This window comes from Chelonia mydas, chromosome 20 (genome assembly GCF_015237465.2).
Source record: "Chelonia mydas isolate rCheMyd1 chromosome 20, rCheMyd1.pri.v2, whole genome shotgun sequence".
NCBI lineage: Eukaryota > Metazoa > Chordata > Testudines > Cheloniidae > Chelonia > Chelonia mydas.
The window spans coordinates 15,386,728-15,403,729 of record NC_051260.2 but is presented as its reverse complement, the minus strand read 5'-3'; the positions used below and the strand labels follow the sequence as shown (position 1 = coordinate 15,403,729).

At 64.6% G+C, this 17,002-nt stretch overlaps 1 protein-coding gene across 14 annotated transcripts in view; it reads left to right on the top strand.

Annotated features, from left to right (window-relative positions):
- The window catches only part of NFIX (nuclear factor I X), a 149,084-nt gene that overhangs the window by 102,629 nt on the left and 29,453 nt on the right, over nucleotides 1–17,002 (top strand). For all 14 annotated transcript variants that reach the window (XM_037887722.2, XM_037887725.2, XM_043533215.1 and 11 more), the window contains 2 exons: nucleotides 14,562–14,624; nucleotides 16,568–16,642. In XM_037887722.2, the coding sequence (XP_037743650.2) occupies nucleotides 14,562–14,624; nucleotides 16,568–16,642 (138 nt within the window). The remainder of the gene's footprint in view (nucleotides 1–14,561; nucleotides 14,625–16,567; nucleotides 16,643–17,002) is intronic.

The following is a 17,002-nucleotide window of genomic DNA, read 5'->3' as shown; positions in this document are numbered from 1 at the left end:
GGGGGCTAGAAACTGCTATTTTTAGACGTGTGGGGACTAGAAACCACAAATTTTATGGGGGGCTCGAAACTGCTAATTTTAGACCCATGGGGGCCTGGAAAGTACTATTTTTGGACACATGGGGGCTGGAAATTACTAATTTGGGGTGGGAAGGCGGGAAAGGAGCTCAGTGAGACATTTCTCGGAAGGTCGGTTTAAAGATCCACCCCTCACTTCGCTCCCTGCTCCCCCCCATTCCCCACTGTGCTCTGTGCATCCGCTTCTCCTACATAGGGCCTCCGTCTACCTGAGTCCCATGTGCCTTTCACTGGCTTATAAAAATAATCCTCCCTGCTTGGCTGCCTTCCCGGAGCGGTGGAGCTGGCAGCTCGTCGGCACACGGCGGGGAGACGAGTCCCCCATAGCTGGCAGCCCCTCCGGGCGCTTGGGTGACAGGATTCTGCCTTCACTTCCTGTCCCAAACTGCATGGGGAGCCTGGCTGGGCAGCTGGCAAGCAGCTGCTGCCTCCCAGCCCAGAGGTGGCAGCATCTTGGTGGTGGGTGGCGTGATCCTGCTCCCACTGTGTCTGCAGAGGCGTTTGGCACCCTTCCATGGGGCAAGTAGGAGAACTGGGCTGGGAGCACCAGGACCCAGTGCCTGGCACAGGACAGGCTGAGGCCAGAGCCCCTGCAATCCCCTTTCCTTCCAGCCCATCTGAGTGTGACACTGAGGGGGGTTGGGAGCCAGGACTTCTGGGTTCTGTGCCTGGCTCTGGGAGGGGAGTGGGGACTAGTGATTAGAGTGGGGGGCTGGGAGCCAGGACTCCAGGGCTCCGTCCCTGGTTCTGAGGTGGGAGGGTGTGTCAGTGGCAGTGTGGGGGTGGGGTAGGAATCTGGACTCCTGGGTTCTATTTTTAATGTTGCCACTAGCAAAAGTTTGTGGGCTGAAAAGTTGCAAACCCCCCTCCCGCTGTGCCAAGGGAGGGGGTGTCCCAGCCCAGCCAGGAATCCCCCGCGAGGCTCCCCTACCCTCTTTGAAATCATCCCCTCCCCCCATTTGCCCTGCGGCCCAGTCTCGTTAACCTTTACTGCAGCCCTGCGGTTCTCTGGGAAGGAGCCCCCTGCTATCTCAGCCCTGTCCCTCTGCTCTGTGGGTGCCCCTCACTCCTGACCCTCAGCCCCCTGCTAGCCCAGCTCTGCATCGCTGGTGCCCCTCAATCCTGACCTGCAGCCCCTTGCCCCGGCATAGAGAACTGAGCCCCAGGTCCGGACACTGGGCCTGGGGCTGCCGGCGTGGGGAGGTTTCGGCCAGCAGACGAGGGGATCTGGGAAGTTCGTTCCCGTCTTAACTGAATTAATCAGGAGAAGCTTTGGCAGGACATCGTGTGTCGGCGGCTGGGTCAGCGGCCGGGGTCCCCAGGGAGGGTCTCAGGCAGCTGGTGTGTGGGAGCGGGAGCCCGGCGGGCGTTGAGCTCCTGCCCCGAGAGCTGGGGCTGCAGCTCGCCAGACATGGGGTGGCAAGGCAGACGGACCCCACCTGCCCAGCCCCCCTATGGGATAGGACCCCCCCACCCAGCCCCCTGTAAGACAGGACCCCCCATCCTGGCCCCCTGCAGGACAGGACCCCCCACCTAGCCCCCTGCAGGATGGGGATGGGGGCAGGGAGAAAATGGGGCCACAGAGGGACATGGAAACCCCCCTGCCAACCCAGCACTGCCCTTCCCCCGGGCCGGGGGTGCCCGCCTGGCCATGCTCTGCAGAGATAAGGCCCTGCTATTGCTGCTGGTGACGGGTGGGGAACTTCCTCCTGGTGGCGGAGCAGAAGCCTGGCCAGGCCAGACTGGGCACTAGCTGCCCGGGGGGGTTCTAGTCCTGGTACCCCCGTTCTGGGCCTGGCTCGGCTCTCTTTGGGTGGGTTCTAGTCCTGGTTTAGCTCCGTGGGGCCAGCCGGGTTCTGATCCGGGCTTGGTTCTGGCCCCAGCTCTGTTCTGTTTGGACCGGTTCTGGTCCCCCTTCAGCTCCACCCTGGGTCGGGTCTGTCTGTGCAAGGGGCTGCTCGTGGGTCGATTCTGGCTGGCTGGGCTCGGCTTGGTTCTGTCCATCTGGGCAGGTTTTGGCCCGGCTCTGTTCCGAGTGGCACTGAGGGCCCGTCGGGGCGGCCCAGGGGCTCCGGGCTGGGCTCGGGTGGGAGATGCGTGGCCAGACGGTGCCTGGGGCTGTGAGTGCAGCTCCATCCTGTGCACCTCCCGAAGATCCCCATGGGCACCCCCGGATCCTGCAGTGCTCAGCCTAGGCTGTCCGGCACCCCAGCCCCTCTGCCAGCCACTCTGCCACCCCATGCCCATCGCCCCCCAGCTTACCCAGCTGAGACAGAACACACAGCGGCTGTCCTGCCATGTGGGGACATCCAGGACTCCTGGGTTCGTTCCCCAGCTCTAGGAGGGGAGTGGGGTCTAGTGGTTGGAGCAGGGGGCTGGGAGCCGGACTCCTGGATTCTGTTCCTCAGCTCTGCCTCTTACTGTCTGTGTGACCTTGGGCCACACCCCTTCCTGCCCTTGTGCCTCAGTTTCCCCATCTGTGCATTGGGATATGACCCCTCCATTAGCAAAGTGCTGAGTAGAACATTGCCTGGGGCAGTCTCCCTGCTCCGGGAACAGGGCCTCTGTGGGCGGGGGGGGTGGTGGGTGGCCCCTGCCCATGCTGCTCCACCCCACCACCCCCCCGGCGGGAGCTAATTCAGGGCTCCTGGGGCAGCAGGAGCAGCCAGGCCCCCTTTGCGCGTCTCCGGAGGAAAGTAGGTCAGCGGCGGGAGCGAGTGGGCAGGAGCCGGGCCCCCCAGTGCTAATGTGGAACAGAAGGTCGGGCGCGATCCTGCGGTTACCTCGGATAACCTCCGCCAGCAGACAAAGGGCCTTTCACAGCAGCTGGGCCCCCGCCCCCGCCTTCCTCGCAGGCCGGCCCACAGCCGAGCTGGCGTAACGGCCCCCGGCACCTCCCCGGGCGGCGTCGGCCCTTCCTGGGAAAGGGGTGTAACCCTCCTGCCCCTCCCAGCTGCTCCTTGCCAGGGGGTCTGTGTCACCCGGGGCAAGGAATGGGTCTGATTTCCCCTCCAGCCAGGCGGGCGCGTGTGAAAGTGAAGGGGCAGGGGGGACACTGCCAAGGTGCCACCGACAGACCCACAGCACCCCCTGCAGGGGGCCCAGGGCTGGGAGAGCAGGGCCTGTGGATCGGGAGTGAGGGGCACCAGCAGAGCTGGGGGGAGCCCCGGGTGGGAGTGCAGGGGGCTGTGGGTCGGGAATGAGGCGTACTGGCAGAGCCGGGGGGAGTCCGGGGCTGTGAGAGCAGAGGGCTGCGGGTCGGGAGTGAGGGGCACTGGCAGAGTGGGGGGGGAGCCCAGAGGCCCAGGTGACGGGCTCCCTAACGATGCATTTCCTATCCCCAGCCTTAGAAGGTGGAAGTGACCTCCCATCTTGAGCCCACTGCGCCACCTAGCTCTGGCCGGGGAAAATGCAGCCCCAGTGACTGTCCTGTGGGGCTGGAGCAGGGATGGGGCCTGTTGCCCTCCTGGGGGCATGGCTGACTGGGGGCAGTGCCAGGGACACCCCCCACCCACCCGTGACAGGCATGACCGGCCCTGGTCCAGCCAAGACAGGAGCTTTCCCAACCCCCAGGCCTAGCGAACCCCTTCTGCCAGCCCCATGGCAAGAAGGAGTGGGGCAGGGCTCAGGGAGGCTGCCTGGATTTGGCTCCTCCGCGCCCCCCTCCCTTCGGCCGGACCTGGGGCGGGTCCAGCCCCTGCCCTCGAGGCCTGGTGGGCGCCGGCGGGGTTGATCTGGGCCCGGCGGGCAGCGCACATAGCAGGGGTCCCGGGCCCAGGGCTGGGCCCCCAGGCAGGTCTCTGTTCCCCCGAGCCTTGCCCAGGAAACAGCAGCATCTGGGGGCCAGTGCCAGGCCCCTCTTGAGGGCAGCAACCTTTGCCCCCGCGGGTGCCAGGCGGGGTGGAGGGAAGCTTCCCCCAGAGCCCAGGAGACCTGGGCTCCTCCTGCCCCCCATCACCCGCCTTCTCCACTCACCCCTTCCTGCTGCTGCCTCGCATGTGGGTCAGACCCCCAGCAAGGCTCCCCCAGCCCCACAGAAACCTGTCTGTCCAGCCCCACCTCCTGACTCCCGTCCGTCTGCCCCATGCACCCTCCAGCTCCACCCCCGGACCCTCCATCTGTCTGCCCCACATACCCCTCCAGCCCCACCTCTTGACCCCTGTCCGTCTGCCCCACACACCCTCTGTCTGTTGCTCTCTCCCTGACCCCACTCTCGGTTCTGTTTATTGGGTTGGTCCGTTGCCGCCTTCGAAATAACTTTTATTAAAACCGAGAGAGAGAGAGAGAGAAACTGGGGCTTATTTGGGAGCTGTATTGGGGTGTGTGGGAGGCTGTATTGGGGTGTTTGGAGAGGTTGTGGGAGGCTGTATTGGGGATGTTTGGGGGCCTGTGAGGTGCAGTGTTGGGGTTTTAGGGGGTTATGGGGAGCTGTTTTGGGGGACTGTATTGGGGTGTTTGGGGGTTATGGAGAGCTGTATTGGGGGTGTTTGGGGGTCTGTATTGGGGATGTTTGTGGGGGCTGTGTTTCTATGGACCAGGGTGCTGTGTTTGGGGCTCTGGCTGGTGGGAGGAGTGCTGTGTTTTGGGGTGCGGGTCCAGCCCCTCCTTGTCCAATCCGACCTCCCACCTCTGCACGTCTCCCAGTCTGGGGGTGACCCGCCAGCTCGCCCTGCAGGGGGCAGCGATCACTTCTGTTTGTCAAGCCCAAGGAGGCAGTTCTGGGGATGAGTCCCATTGGCGGGGATTGGGGGGGTCGGTCCTGAGAACACCAATTACCCAAACCCACTGCTGCCTCCCACAAGGCACCGGGGCAGCCAGAGTTGTGAGCGGCCTGGGGTGGGAGAGGACCAGGCACTGACAGTGTTTGGGCACACGGCAACCGGGGACGGGCTGAGGGGGCAGGGGAGCTGTGTGTCCCCAGTCGAGATCTCTGTCCCTATCCCCCTATGCCCTTGCTGCCCATCTGCTTCCAGACACCCCCTCTGGCTAGCTACCCCCGCACATCTGGCTGTATGTCTGTCCCCCCATCCCCAGACCCCCCCTCTGGCTAGCTGTCCCCATGTCTGTCTGTCCCCGTACACCCCTGTCTGTCTATTCATCCATCCCCATATATGTCCTCTGTCCATCCCCATACACCCCCTCTGGCTAGCTATCCTCAACACTGCTATCTATCTATCTATCTATCTATCTATCTATCTATCTATCTATCCCCATACACCCCTTCTATCTATCTATCTATCTATCTATCTATCTATCTATCTATCTATCTATCGATCTATCTATCTATCTATCTATCCCCATGCACCCCTTCTATCTATCTATCTATCTATCTATCTATCTATCTATCTATCTATCTATCTATCTATCCCCATACACCCCTTCTATCTATCTATCTATCCCCATGCACCCCTTCTATCTATCTATCTATCTATCTATCTATCTATCTATCTATCTATCTACCTATCCTCATGCACCCCTTCTATCTATCTATCTATCTATCTGTCCCCCTACACCCCATCTCTCTCTCTCTCTTTTTCCATGTACACCCTCTGTCTGTCTGTCTCTCTCTCTCCCAATGGGGTGGGGGATTCTCCCTCCCTGGCAGTCATTAACCCATGCTGTGCCCTGGCTTCGTGCCCTAGGCACCCAGCTGGCCCCGGGAGCCCACAGGGACAGATCTGCCTGTCCCTGCAGAGTGGGTGGCTCTGTCTCTGACGGGGGTTGATACAGTGGTAGCTGGGCATTGGCGGTTGCTGGGCATTGGCATGGCGGTTGCCGAGTGTTGGCGGTTGCCGGGTGCTGGTGGTTGCCAGGCGTCGGCATGGTGGTTGCTGGGTGTGGGCGGTTGCCGGACATTGGCACGGTGGTTGCCGGGCATTGATGATAGCCAGGAGCCAGTGGTTGCCGGGTGCTGGTGGTTGCCGGGTGTTGGCAGTTGCCGGGCAGCCCCGTTGCCGCGCCGCCATCTTAGGCTGGCTGGGGCTGGCGGTGCGGCCTCTCACTCTGGCTCTGCCGCTGCCTCTTCCCTTTCGTCAAATGGCTGCAGCAGGCACAGGCTGCTCGTAAACCCGGCTGCCAGCGGGCACCGGGCAGTGCCAAGTCTCCTCTTAAAGAGACACGCACGCCCTCCTCTCTGCTCGGGATTAGGGGCCGGCTGCAGCCAGCTGTCTGGGGGGAGCCCCCAACCTGTTCACTGGGCCGGCCGGCCGCCCTCGCTCTGCCCCCACTCACAGGGGTCCCTGGGGGCTTGGGTGCAAAGCCCCCCCATCCAGGGCTGCCCCCTTCCCCAGAGAAACCTCTCAGGGCGGGGCTGGGCCCCCTCCTCGATTCCAGCCCTGGGGAGGCCTGTTCCCTGGTGCCCTCTGATCCCCCGGCCCTCCAGAGTCAGAACCCAGTATCCTGGCTCCCAGCCCCACAGCTCTAACTCCAAGCCCCCGCCCCCCCCACCCCCGTAGCCCCATGACGCTCCCAGAGGAGGGGTCCCCTGGCAGTGCCCTGCCCCTCGCCCTGCGTGCCAGGCTCTGGCTGCCGTGATCTGTCCCCCGACCAGGCCTGGTTACTGTGGCTGTTGGGGGGCTCACCCTGGTGGTGGGAGTGTCCAGTGCCCCACCTCCCTCCAGGCCTGTGGGCAGCGCGGTACCAGCCCCCCTCCCCACAAGGAGTGTGAGCAGTGTGGTACCAGCCCCCCCAGGGTGTGTGAGCAGTGCGGTACCAACCCCCCCAGGGTGTGTGAGCAGTGCGGTACCAGCCCCCCCTGGATTTGTGAGCAGTGTGGTACCAGCTCCCCCAGGGTGTGTGAGCAGTGTGGTACCAGCCCCCCCAGGGTGTGTGAGCAGTGCGGTATCAGCCCCCCCGGATGTGTGAGCAGTGTGGTACCAGCCCCCCCCAGGGAGTGTGAGCAGCGTGATACCAGCCCCCCCCCAGGGTGTATGAGCAGCATTGTACCAGCCCCCCTAGGGTTTGTGGGCAGCCCGATACCAGTCCCCCCCTTTATTTCCCCCAGCCATTGCCAACGGGGCGGTGTCCTGGGGAGGGCCAGGATATCTCCCCTGCCCAATCCCACAGTCCTGCCCAGAGGGGGACCAGCCCGCACTGCCAGGGGGCAAGCTCAGGGCAGAGGGGCACGGGGCTGGATTGAGCCCTGGGGTGGTGGGTGCTGCCCTGGCACAGCACCCTTCCCTTGCCCCGCACTGGTATGAAATCCTGGGGGGCAGAGGGGATATGGGGTAAAGGCTTGGCAGCTCCTTTGGCAGTGTTTCTTTGTTCTGGGTTTGTGCTGCCCGCCGCTCAGCAGGGCGCAGGCTGTGGGGGGGGGTTCTGGGTAGTACTGTCCTACCCCTGATAAATACAGTGCCCTGCACAGCAGGGCCCCGGCCATGGGGGGCTCTGGGTGCTACCGTAATACGCCTAATAACAATAAGTTTGGGTCTGACTCGGGCTGGCGAGCATTGTTATGTGTCGGGTCTGGGGTGCCCGGGGCGAAGCCAGGCATCGTGGATCTGGGGCAGGGAGGCCTGGCATACCAAGGTGGCGTGGGGCCGAGAGAGAGGGCAGCAGTGGGCATCTCCTCCCTGGGGTTATTATCCAGCCCCGTGCCCCTGGCACCAGGCTCACATGTGTCTGTAGGGGCGGGTAAGCCTGCCGGCTTGTTGTAGTAGGGTGTCCCGAGGGCACCAGGTTGCTCACAGTGGTTTGTTATTGTAGGGTCTCCCGGGGGCACCAGGTTGCTCACAGTGGTTTGTTATTGTAGGGTCTCCCGGGGGCACCAGGTTGCTCGCAGTGGTTTGTTATTGTAGGGTCTTCCGGAGGCACTGTGTTGCTCACAGTGGTTTGTTATTGTAGGATCTGCCCAGTGCTGGGGAAGGTGTGTGCTAGGTCCCGCGTATGGCATGAAGGCATGGGCACCACTGGGTAGGGGCTGGGCAGCAGGTTCCAGACCCCCAGGGGGCGACCCAGTTGCTTGGACCAGGAAGGGAAGGAGGATCCTGCCTCCACTGGACGCTGGCTGGTAGAGGGGCTGGTGGGGGAAATAGCAGGGACCCCCTGCTTGGGGTTTGGGGGGCTCTCCTATTACAGACGTGTCGGGGGAGCTTGTGCCACGCTGCGGCTCAGGGCCAGCACTGATGGGAGCAGAGCACCCCCTGCTGAGCCCCTCCACCTCCTGGTGCTCCCTGGGGGGTTACTTGAATAGTCTCCCATCCAAACAGTGGCACAGCCCCACCCTGCTTGGCTGGGAGCACAGGTGGGATAACCCACGGCAGGGCACCATGGCCTGGCAGTAACCAGCCAGCGCAGGGGATGGGCAAGGAGGGGCTGGCCCAGCGGGGAGAGGTTTGAGCAGTGATGGGAACACCCCTCCCACCCTTCAGAGCTGGCCAGGTGGGAACCGGTGCCCTTGGAGGGGAAAGGCCCCATGCCCCACCCCCTAGAGGGGAGAAGGGGATTTGGGGGTGGGAGGGCAGGCCCACGCGCTCCCCCACCCTGGGCGTGTGGGGAGGCAGGGGCAGCCCCAGGGAGGGGCAGAGCCGCGAGGGATCAGGGCCCTGGGCCAGCTGGGCTGGCCAGACAATGCCTTGGCTCGTGTGACCTGGGGGCCGGGTCCAGCTGCCATCTGCCTCTCGCTTGCTTTCATCCCTGCCAAGACCCGCGCCCCCCAGCCTGCCCCGGGGTTGTGGGGGGGCTGCGTTCCAGGCCCCCGGGGCTGGGCTTAAATCCTCCAGTCTTTGAGCAGCCCTTGGGGGGGCTGCTGACTGTCCTATGGGGGGTGTCAGGAGGCTGGTCCTCAGGGGGACAGGGGGCTGGTTTGAGGTGGGTCAGGGACCGGGGTGATTTGGGGGGGCCCCATATCCCCATGGGCTGCCAGTGTCTCCTTCCCATGCCTTCCAGATGTGGGGGGGGGCAACCCAGCATGTCCAGAGATTCTGGGGACCTGGCTGATGTGGGGTGGGGGCAGTTGCTTCTTCCCCATAAACCCAGCAGAGCTGGGGGCAGTGCTGTGGAGCCCCCAGCCCCACAGGTGCAGCCCTCACAGGCCTCTCTTACCTGGGGGGCTCTGACTGTCCCAGTTTCTTTCTGGCACCTTCCCCATGGATGAGCCCCCTGGAGCAGGGAGCCGCTAGGATTCGGGGGAGCTGGCAGGGGTTTGGTTCCCTACCCCAAGGCCGGCCAGAGCTTGTGGGGGGCATTCAAATCTGGTCTGGGGTCAGGTCCATTCCAAGTGCCGCAGGCAAATGGGCGGTTTGGGGGGTCTGCTGCGGTGCCCAAAGGGGGTCCCAGAGCCAGGCAGGTTCCCCCTCTTTGCTAAGTTCCTGCTGGAGGATGGGGGCGCTGCCAGGGTGAGCTGGGGTTAGACCGTCCAGGAGGCACCAGAGATGTTGGGGGGGGGGGAATGTGTGTGTGACGTGTGTATTTTGTGTGTGACCTGGGTGTTACATGTGTTTTGCACGTCTATTGTGTGTGTGTATGTTCCATCACTGTATTTTGTCCGTGTGTGCACGTTACAGTCACGCTGTGTGTGTCATGTTACATGTGTCACACAAATGTTGAGTGTGCGAGGCATGGCCTGTTCCATGTGCGTAGCATGTGGGCCTGTCTGCGTGCTGTGTGTCCATGGCGGGTGAGAGCTGTGTGCGTCCGCTGTGCCTGTGTGTGAACGTAGTGAGGGCGTGTGCCTTGGGTGTGTTCACGTGTGCGCTCCCTGCAGACTGGGTAGATTAGTGTGCACCTGGTATATTAGCATGTCCAAGGGGGCCCATTGGGTGAGCATTGGGGGAATGTAGGAACCAAACCCAGGCATGGGACAGGGCAAAACCCACCCGCGGGGCCTGGCCATTAGTGGTGACCGGCCCATCCGCTCAGGCATGGGGGCTGTGGGTTGGGATTGAGGGGAACCGGGAAAGCGGGGTGTGGGGGAGCTCGGGCTGCGGGTGGTGATCGGCAGTGTGGGGGAGCTGATCGGTTGCTTGCCGGGGGGTCCATCCTCTCTCCTGAGCCCTGTGAGCTCATCTCCCTCTGCCCAGGTGTGGCTTAGCCCTACACACCAGCTCACCGGGCAGCTCTAACCCCTTCTTTGCCGGTCTGCTCCTAGCGGGGACCTCCCAGGGCTCGTCCGGTGCTGGCCAGCATCAGAGCCGCTGGCACGGGGGTCTCTGCGGAGCCCAGAGCCTGAAGGGAGGGAGCCAACCTCGCCCAGCAGCACATCGGACAGTCCTGCCGCCTTGGCTCACCCGGCAGGACTGCAAACGCTCCACACGCTGGCTAGACAGGGACCCCTCACTCAGCGCTGAGATGCAGCCACCTCTGGGGTGAGGCCCGGGGGCTGTTTATACAGGGACCCCTCGCCCGGCACTGAGCTGCAGCCATCTCTGGGGTGGGGCAGTTGTGTACGGACATTTCTATGCATTTAAGGGTGATTGAGGCCCGCTGCTCCCATGAACCCTTTGCTGACTCTGGAGCGTTTTCGTCCTTTTGCTCTCAAGTGATTTTGGATGGTGGAGGCTGGAAGATTCTCTCAAGAGATTAGGGATTGTTCTAGTGTCTTGCCATTCTTACGTATTAGGTGTATTACGGTAGCACCCAGGGCCCCGTGGCGCTGGGTGCTGTACAAACACCGAAAAGATGGTCCCTGCCCCGATCTAGGTACAAGCCCAGAGACAGCAGGTGGGGACAGAGTGATGGGTGGATGATGGAGCCTACGGGGCTAGCTCTGGGCAACTTGACAGCAGTGGGCTCCGCTCCCCAGCAGCCTGGCCAGTGTCGGGGGCGGGGGGGGGGGGCAGGGGTTAGTCGGCGTCTCAGCCAAGAGGAGGTTGGAGGAGGGTTTGGCAGGACAAGGAGGAGCTTTGCGGGGGTTTCCAGGAGCCCCCCAGCACGAGGGCCAGCGGGAGGAAGCCCGAGGGGCTGGTCCTAGGGGGGCGCTGGAGGCTGGCAGCATGGGCCAGTTGCAGGCAGGAGTGCAGAGACGATCGGCCATGGGGCACTGGGCGGGGGGGGGGGGGGGGGGGGGGGGAGCAGGAAGGGCCAGGATCACGCAGCCGAGCAGCTGTTGTGGGGTGCATGGAGCTGGGGGGGGGGAGGGCTACAGTCCTGGCACTGAAAGGGCACTGCCCGTGGCCAGGGAGGAGGGGGCTCCATGGCTCCCATCTCCGCGTCCCAACTTCTGGGGCTGGCCCGGGCAGGCAGGGGCAGGGCCCAGCTAATGAGCTCCGCTGGGCAGGGAGCCCTGGGCAGGGACTGGGTGGCTGGAAAGTCTGTGCTGAGATTCGAACCCAGGCGAGCGGGGCACTGTGAGCTAGAGCGTGTGGGCAGCACCCCCTCGGCCTGCAGGTCATAGCCCCTATAGCGCCCCTTGGCCTGGGGCGAGTCTCCCTCCGCTCGGGGGGAGGCGGGGTTCGATCCCTGCTCTCGCCTAGGGGGAGGCTTAGGGGCAGCCCCGGCAGCCCCCTCTTGGCTCAGTCCTTCCATCACCCTTTCTCTGGGGGGGGGGAGCCCAGGGCTGGACTAGCAGGGGGCTGCAGGTCGGGAGTGAGGGGCACCAGAATCCCGGCTTAGCAGCAGCTTGCATTACGGCGTCTCTGTGGATCCGACCCCCCCAGCACCCGATGGCGTCTCAGAGCCTCCTCGGGGAGAAGCTGGCACGGGGGTCGGGGGGGCCAGTAAAATGCAGCCTGGCTTCCCCCCCCTTCCGAGCACTGCTGGTGGGGGGCCGTGCTCGGCCTGCGTGGGCGAGATAAAGCAGCCGGGCATTGTAGGGGCTCTGCCGGCGGCAGGTTTGTGTTTGTTCAGCTGCTGCCTCCCGATAAGGGTTTAGTCGCTGGATAAAGGCTGGGGAGGGGGGACCAGAACTGATGGAGGGAGGCGTAGCTGGGGCAGGACTCCTGGGTTCTCTCCCTGGCACTGGGAGGAGTGGGGACGGGGTCTAGTGGTTAGAGCGGGGGACCTGGGGGCCAGGACTCCTGGGTCTATCCCAGCTCTGGAGCTGAGTGTGGCCAAGCGTTAGGGGGGTTCCCCATAGCTGTTCCCTGCCGGGGCCCCTGGTGGAGCAGCCCCCATCCAGCCCCTGCCCAGGCTGGGCTGAGGGCACTGAGCTCTGGGACGTCTCACAGCTCCTGGCCAGCCAGGGAGGGCACTGCCCTGCTCCCCCCAAGCACCGTGAGCCCCACCCCACTGGGTCGTTAGCCAGCACTAACGAGGGCTCTGGGATAGAATCCAGGAGTCCTGCTCCCCGCCCGCTGTAACCACCAGACACCCCTCCCCTCCCGGAGCTGGGGAGAGAACCCAGGAATCCTGGCTCCCCGGCCCCTGCTCTAACCACCAGACCCCACTCCCCTCCTGCAACCCAGACGCAGCGTGCCCGGCCTCTTCCACTCTGACCCCAGGCTGGCTCACTGGCCCCGGAGCTGGCGGGAGCTTGTGCCTGGGGAGGCCTCGAGAACCTATGTGTTTCCCGTGCCAGCCCCCTCCCCCTGTCCCCCCCGGCCTCCCCCTCTCATCGCTTTGAAGGCTGCGTTTCCCCAGTCCCAGGGCTCAGCCCCCAGCCCCGTCCGTCCCTCAGCCATGGGGCCGCAGCTAGCCGCCAGCACTAAAATGGCTGCCAAGTTTTAAGATGGCTGCCAGCAGCCGGCAGGGCCGAACGGGGAGCGGGGCCTGAGCCAGCTTTCGGGGAGCCGGGCCTTGGAGGAGATGGACCCGGGGCAGTGGGCGGCGCCCCGGCTGATGCCAGGAGGGGGGCAGAGCGTGGGCTGTTGACATAGGTAACCCGCGGGCTGGCGGCCGCCTGTGCCAAGCCGGCAGGGGAAGGCCGAGGCCGATTAACTCTTTGGAGGCCTCAGGCCTGGAGGTTCCCGGCTGGGCAGCCCCACGGGGCACAGCTGGAGAATCCAGGGCAGCGCCGACCTCTTGGGTCCTCGGCCCAGTCCTGTGCCCAGCGCCAGCCGCGGGGCCATGGCACCACCCTGCCGCTGAGGGGCCGCTGCCTTCGCCCGGGGATTCAGGCTAAGGAAGGGGGTCGGGATGTGGCCCATTAACCCCAGCAGAGAAAAAGTGGGGTGAGGGTGGAGGAACTGCTGCACCCCTGGGTACACCACGGGCGCTACCGCTAAACACTCATGGCACCAGAGCTGCAGCGCCCGGGCAGTGCCACTGCAAAGCTTGGGCTGCGCCACTGCAATGCCCGACCGGTGCCACTGCAATGCCCAAATTGCGCCACTGCAAAGCCCAGGCTGCACCACTGCCACACCGAACCGTGCCACTGCAATGCCCGAACTGTGCCACTGCAACTCCAGGCCTGTGCCACTGCAATGCCCGAACTGTGCCACTGCAATGCCCGAACTGTGTCACTGCAACTCCAGGGCTGTGCCACTGCAATGCCCGAACTGTGTCACTGCAATGCCCGAACTGTGCCACTGCAACTCCAGGGCTGTGCCACTGCAATGCCCGAACTGTGTCACTGCAATGCCCGAACTGTGCCACTGCAACTCCAGGGCTGTGCCACTGCAATGTCCAAACTGTGCCACTGCAATGCCCGAACTGTGTCACTGCAACTCCAGGGCTGTGCCACTGCAATGCCCGAACTGTGTCACTGCAATGCCCGAACTGTGCCACTGCAACTCCAGGGCTGTGCCACTGCAATGTCCAAACTGTGCCACTGCAACTCCAGGGCTGTGCCACTGCAACGTCCAAACTGTGTCACTGCAACGTCCAAACTGTGCCACTGCAACACCTGAACTGTGCCACTGCAACTCCAGGGCTGTGCCACTGCAATGCCCGAACTGTGCCACTGCAATGTCCGAACTGTGCCACTGCAATGCCCGAACTGTGCCACTGCAACTCCAGGGCTGTGCCACTGCAACGTCCAAACTGTGTCACTGCAATGCCCGAACTGTGCGCCTGCAGGGCCGGGGCTGTGCCCTGATGTGCAGTAGGGGTGGAGGGGGGTGGGTCCGATGCCCAGTGTTGGGGGGCCATCAGGGGGGACTGGAAACCGGGTGGAAAATGAAGGGTGAGGGCTGAGCAGCGCTACGAGAGCCCCGAGGCCGCCCCGGGTCCAAGGCCGCCGGGGGGGGGGGGGGGAATGGGGAGGGGCCATGGCACTCCTGGGTGCACCTGGAACACTGTTCTGAAGGTCAGTTTGGGACAAACTACGGGGAGGGTCCGGGGTGGGTCTGGGTTTGTAGCTGTCTGTTATGGTAACGACACAGACCCCCTCCAGGATCGGGCCCCCTGTGCCGGGCACTGCCCAGAACCTCACCCGGGATCGGGCCCCCTGTGCCGGGCACTGCCCAGAACCTCACCAGGATCGGGCCCCCTGTGCCGGGCACTACCCAGAACCTCACCAGGATCGGGCCCCCTTGTGCCGGGCACTGCCCAGAACCTCACCAGGATCGGGCCCCCTGTGCCGGGCACTGCTCAGAACCTCACCAGGATCGGGCCCCCTTGCCAGACGCTGCCCAGCTCCTGATGTCGCTCCCTGTTTGTGTGTTACAGAATCCGGACAATCAGACAGTTCAAACCAGCAAGGAGATGTGGACATCAAACCACTGCCCAACGGTGAGAGACCCCCCCAGCCCCCCATGGTGCCCCCCAGCCCCCCATCAAACCACTGCCCAACGGTGAGAGACCCCCCCAGCCCCCCATGGTGCCCCCCAGCCCCCCATCAAACCACTGCCCAACGGTGAGAGACCCCCCCAGCCCCCCATGGTGCCCCCCCAGCCCCCCATCAAACCACTGCCCAACGGTGAGAGACCCCCCCAGCCCCCATGGTCCCCCCCAGCCCCCCATCAAACCACTGCCCAACGGTGAGAGACCCCCCCCAGCCCCCCATGGTCCCCTCCAGCCCCCCATCAAACCACTGCCCAACGGTGAGAGACCCCCCCCAGCCCCCCACGGTGCCCCCCAGCCCCCCATCAAACCACTGCCCAACGGTGAGAGACCCCCCCAGCCCCCCATGGTGCCCCCCAGCCCCCCATCAAACCACTGCCCAACGGTGAGAGACCCCCCCAGCCCCCCATGGTCCCCTCCAGCCCCCCATCAAACCACTGCCCAACGGTGAGAGACCCCCCCCAGCCCCCCATGGTCCCCCCCAGCCCCCCATCAAACCACTGCCCAACGGTGAGGGACCCCCCCCAGCCCCCCATGGTGCCCCCCAGCCCCCCATCAAACCACTGCCCAATGGTGAGAGACCCCCCCCAGCCCCTCATCAAACCACTGCCCAACGGTGAGAGACCCCCCCAGCCCCCATGGTCCCCCCCAGCCCCCCATCAAACCACTGTCCAACGGTGAGAGACCCTCCCAGCCCCCCACGGTGCCCCCCAGCCCCCCATCAAACCACTGCCCAACAGTGAGAGACCCCCGCAGCCCCCCACGGTGCCCCCCAGCCCCCATCAAACCACTGCCCAATGGTGAGAGACCCCCACAGCCCCCCATGGTCCCCCACAGCCCCCCATCAAACCACTGCCCAATGGTGAGAGACCCCCCCAGCCCCCCGTGGTCCCCCCCAGCCCTCCATCAAACCACTGCCCAACGGTGAGAGACCCCCCCCCAGCCCCCCATGGTCCCCCCCAGCCCCCCATCAAACCACAGCCCAACGGTGAGAGACCCCTCCAGCCCCCCATGGTCCCCTCCAGCCCCCCATCAAACCACTGCCCAACGGTGAGAGACCCCCCCCAGCCCCCATGGTCCCCCCCAGCCCCCCCATCAAACCACTGTCCAACGGTGAGAGACCCTCCCAGCCCCCCACAGTGCCCCCCAGCCCCCCATCAAACCACTGCCCAACAGTGAGAGACCCCCGCAGCCCCCCACGGTGCCCCCCAGCCCCCATCAAACCACTGCCCAATGGTGAGAGACCCCCCCAGCCCCCCATGGTCCCCCACAGCCCCCCATCAAACCACTGCCCAACGGTGAGAGACCCCCCCAGCCCCCCATGGTCCCCCCCAGCCCCCCATCAAACCACTGCCCAACGGTGAGAAACCCCCCCCAGCCCCTCATCAAACCACTGCCCAACGGTGAGAGACCCCCACAGCCCCCCATGGTCCCCCCACAGCCCCCATCCCCCCATCAAACCACTGCCCAACGGTGAGAAACCCCCACAGCCCCCCATGACCCCCCATAGCCTGCCAGAGCCCTCATCTTCCCATCCCCCTATCAGACCACTGCCCAACAGTGAGAGACCCCCACAGCCCCGCATAACCCCCTACGCCCCCCCCATCCCCCCCATCAAACCACTGCCCACTGGTGAGAGCCCCTCACAGCCCTCTGTCTACCCCCCATATTCCCTGCCCCAAGATCGAAAGGCATCCGCAGAGCTGTGGGGAGTCCAGGGCTTGGCTAGCAGGGGCTGCGGGTCGGGAGTGAGGGGCCCCAGTAGAGCTGGGGGGGCAAGTCTGGGCTAGCAGGGGCTGCGGCTCGGGAGTGAGGGGCACCAGCTGAGTCCATCACCTTGCTCCGTGCCCCGATTGCTGCCCCGCTGACGCCCGTCTCCTCCCTCCCTTCAGGGCATTTGACTTTCCAGGACTGTTTTGTGACGTCGGGCGTCTGGAACGTGACGGAGCTGGTCCGAGTCTCCCAGAGTGAGTGGCAGGCCCGGGGGGCGGGGGAGCTGCCATAGATTCCCCCCGGGGGTCCTTTCTCCTCCTTGTCCGTCTCCAGGGGGTTGGCTAGAGAGGCTGGCACGGGTTGCCCATGACGGGTGCCCAGCTGGCACGGGACGCCCATGGCAGGGTATGGGGATGCTGGCCGGCTCGGCTGGAGAATCATTCTCTGCTCCCTGTCTCTGTCTCACTCCTTCAATCTATTTCCCCCCTGCCCTGCGCCCCGCAATCTCACTCAGCTCCCCCTGGGGAAGCGGATCCTAGGGGGGTTGGGAACGGCCGTGACGGGGTGGGAGCCCCCTGCACGCCCACAGGCTGGCTCAGGGGCTATGGCTGCTG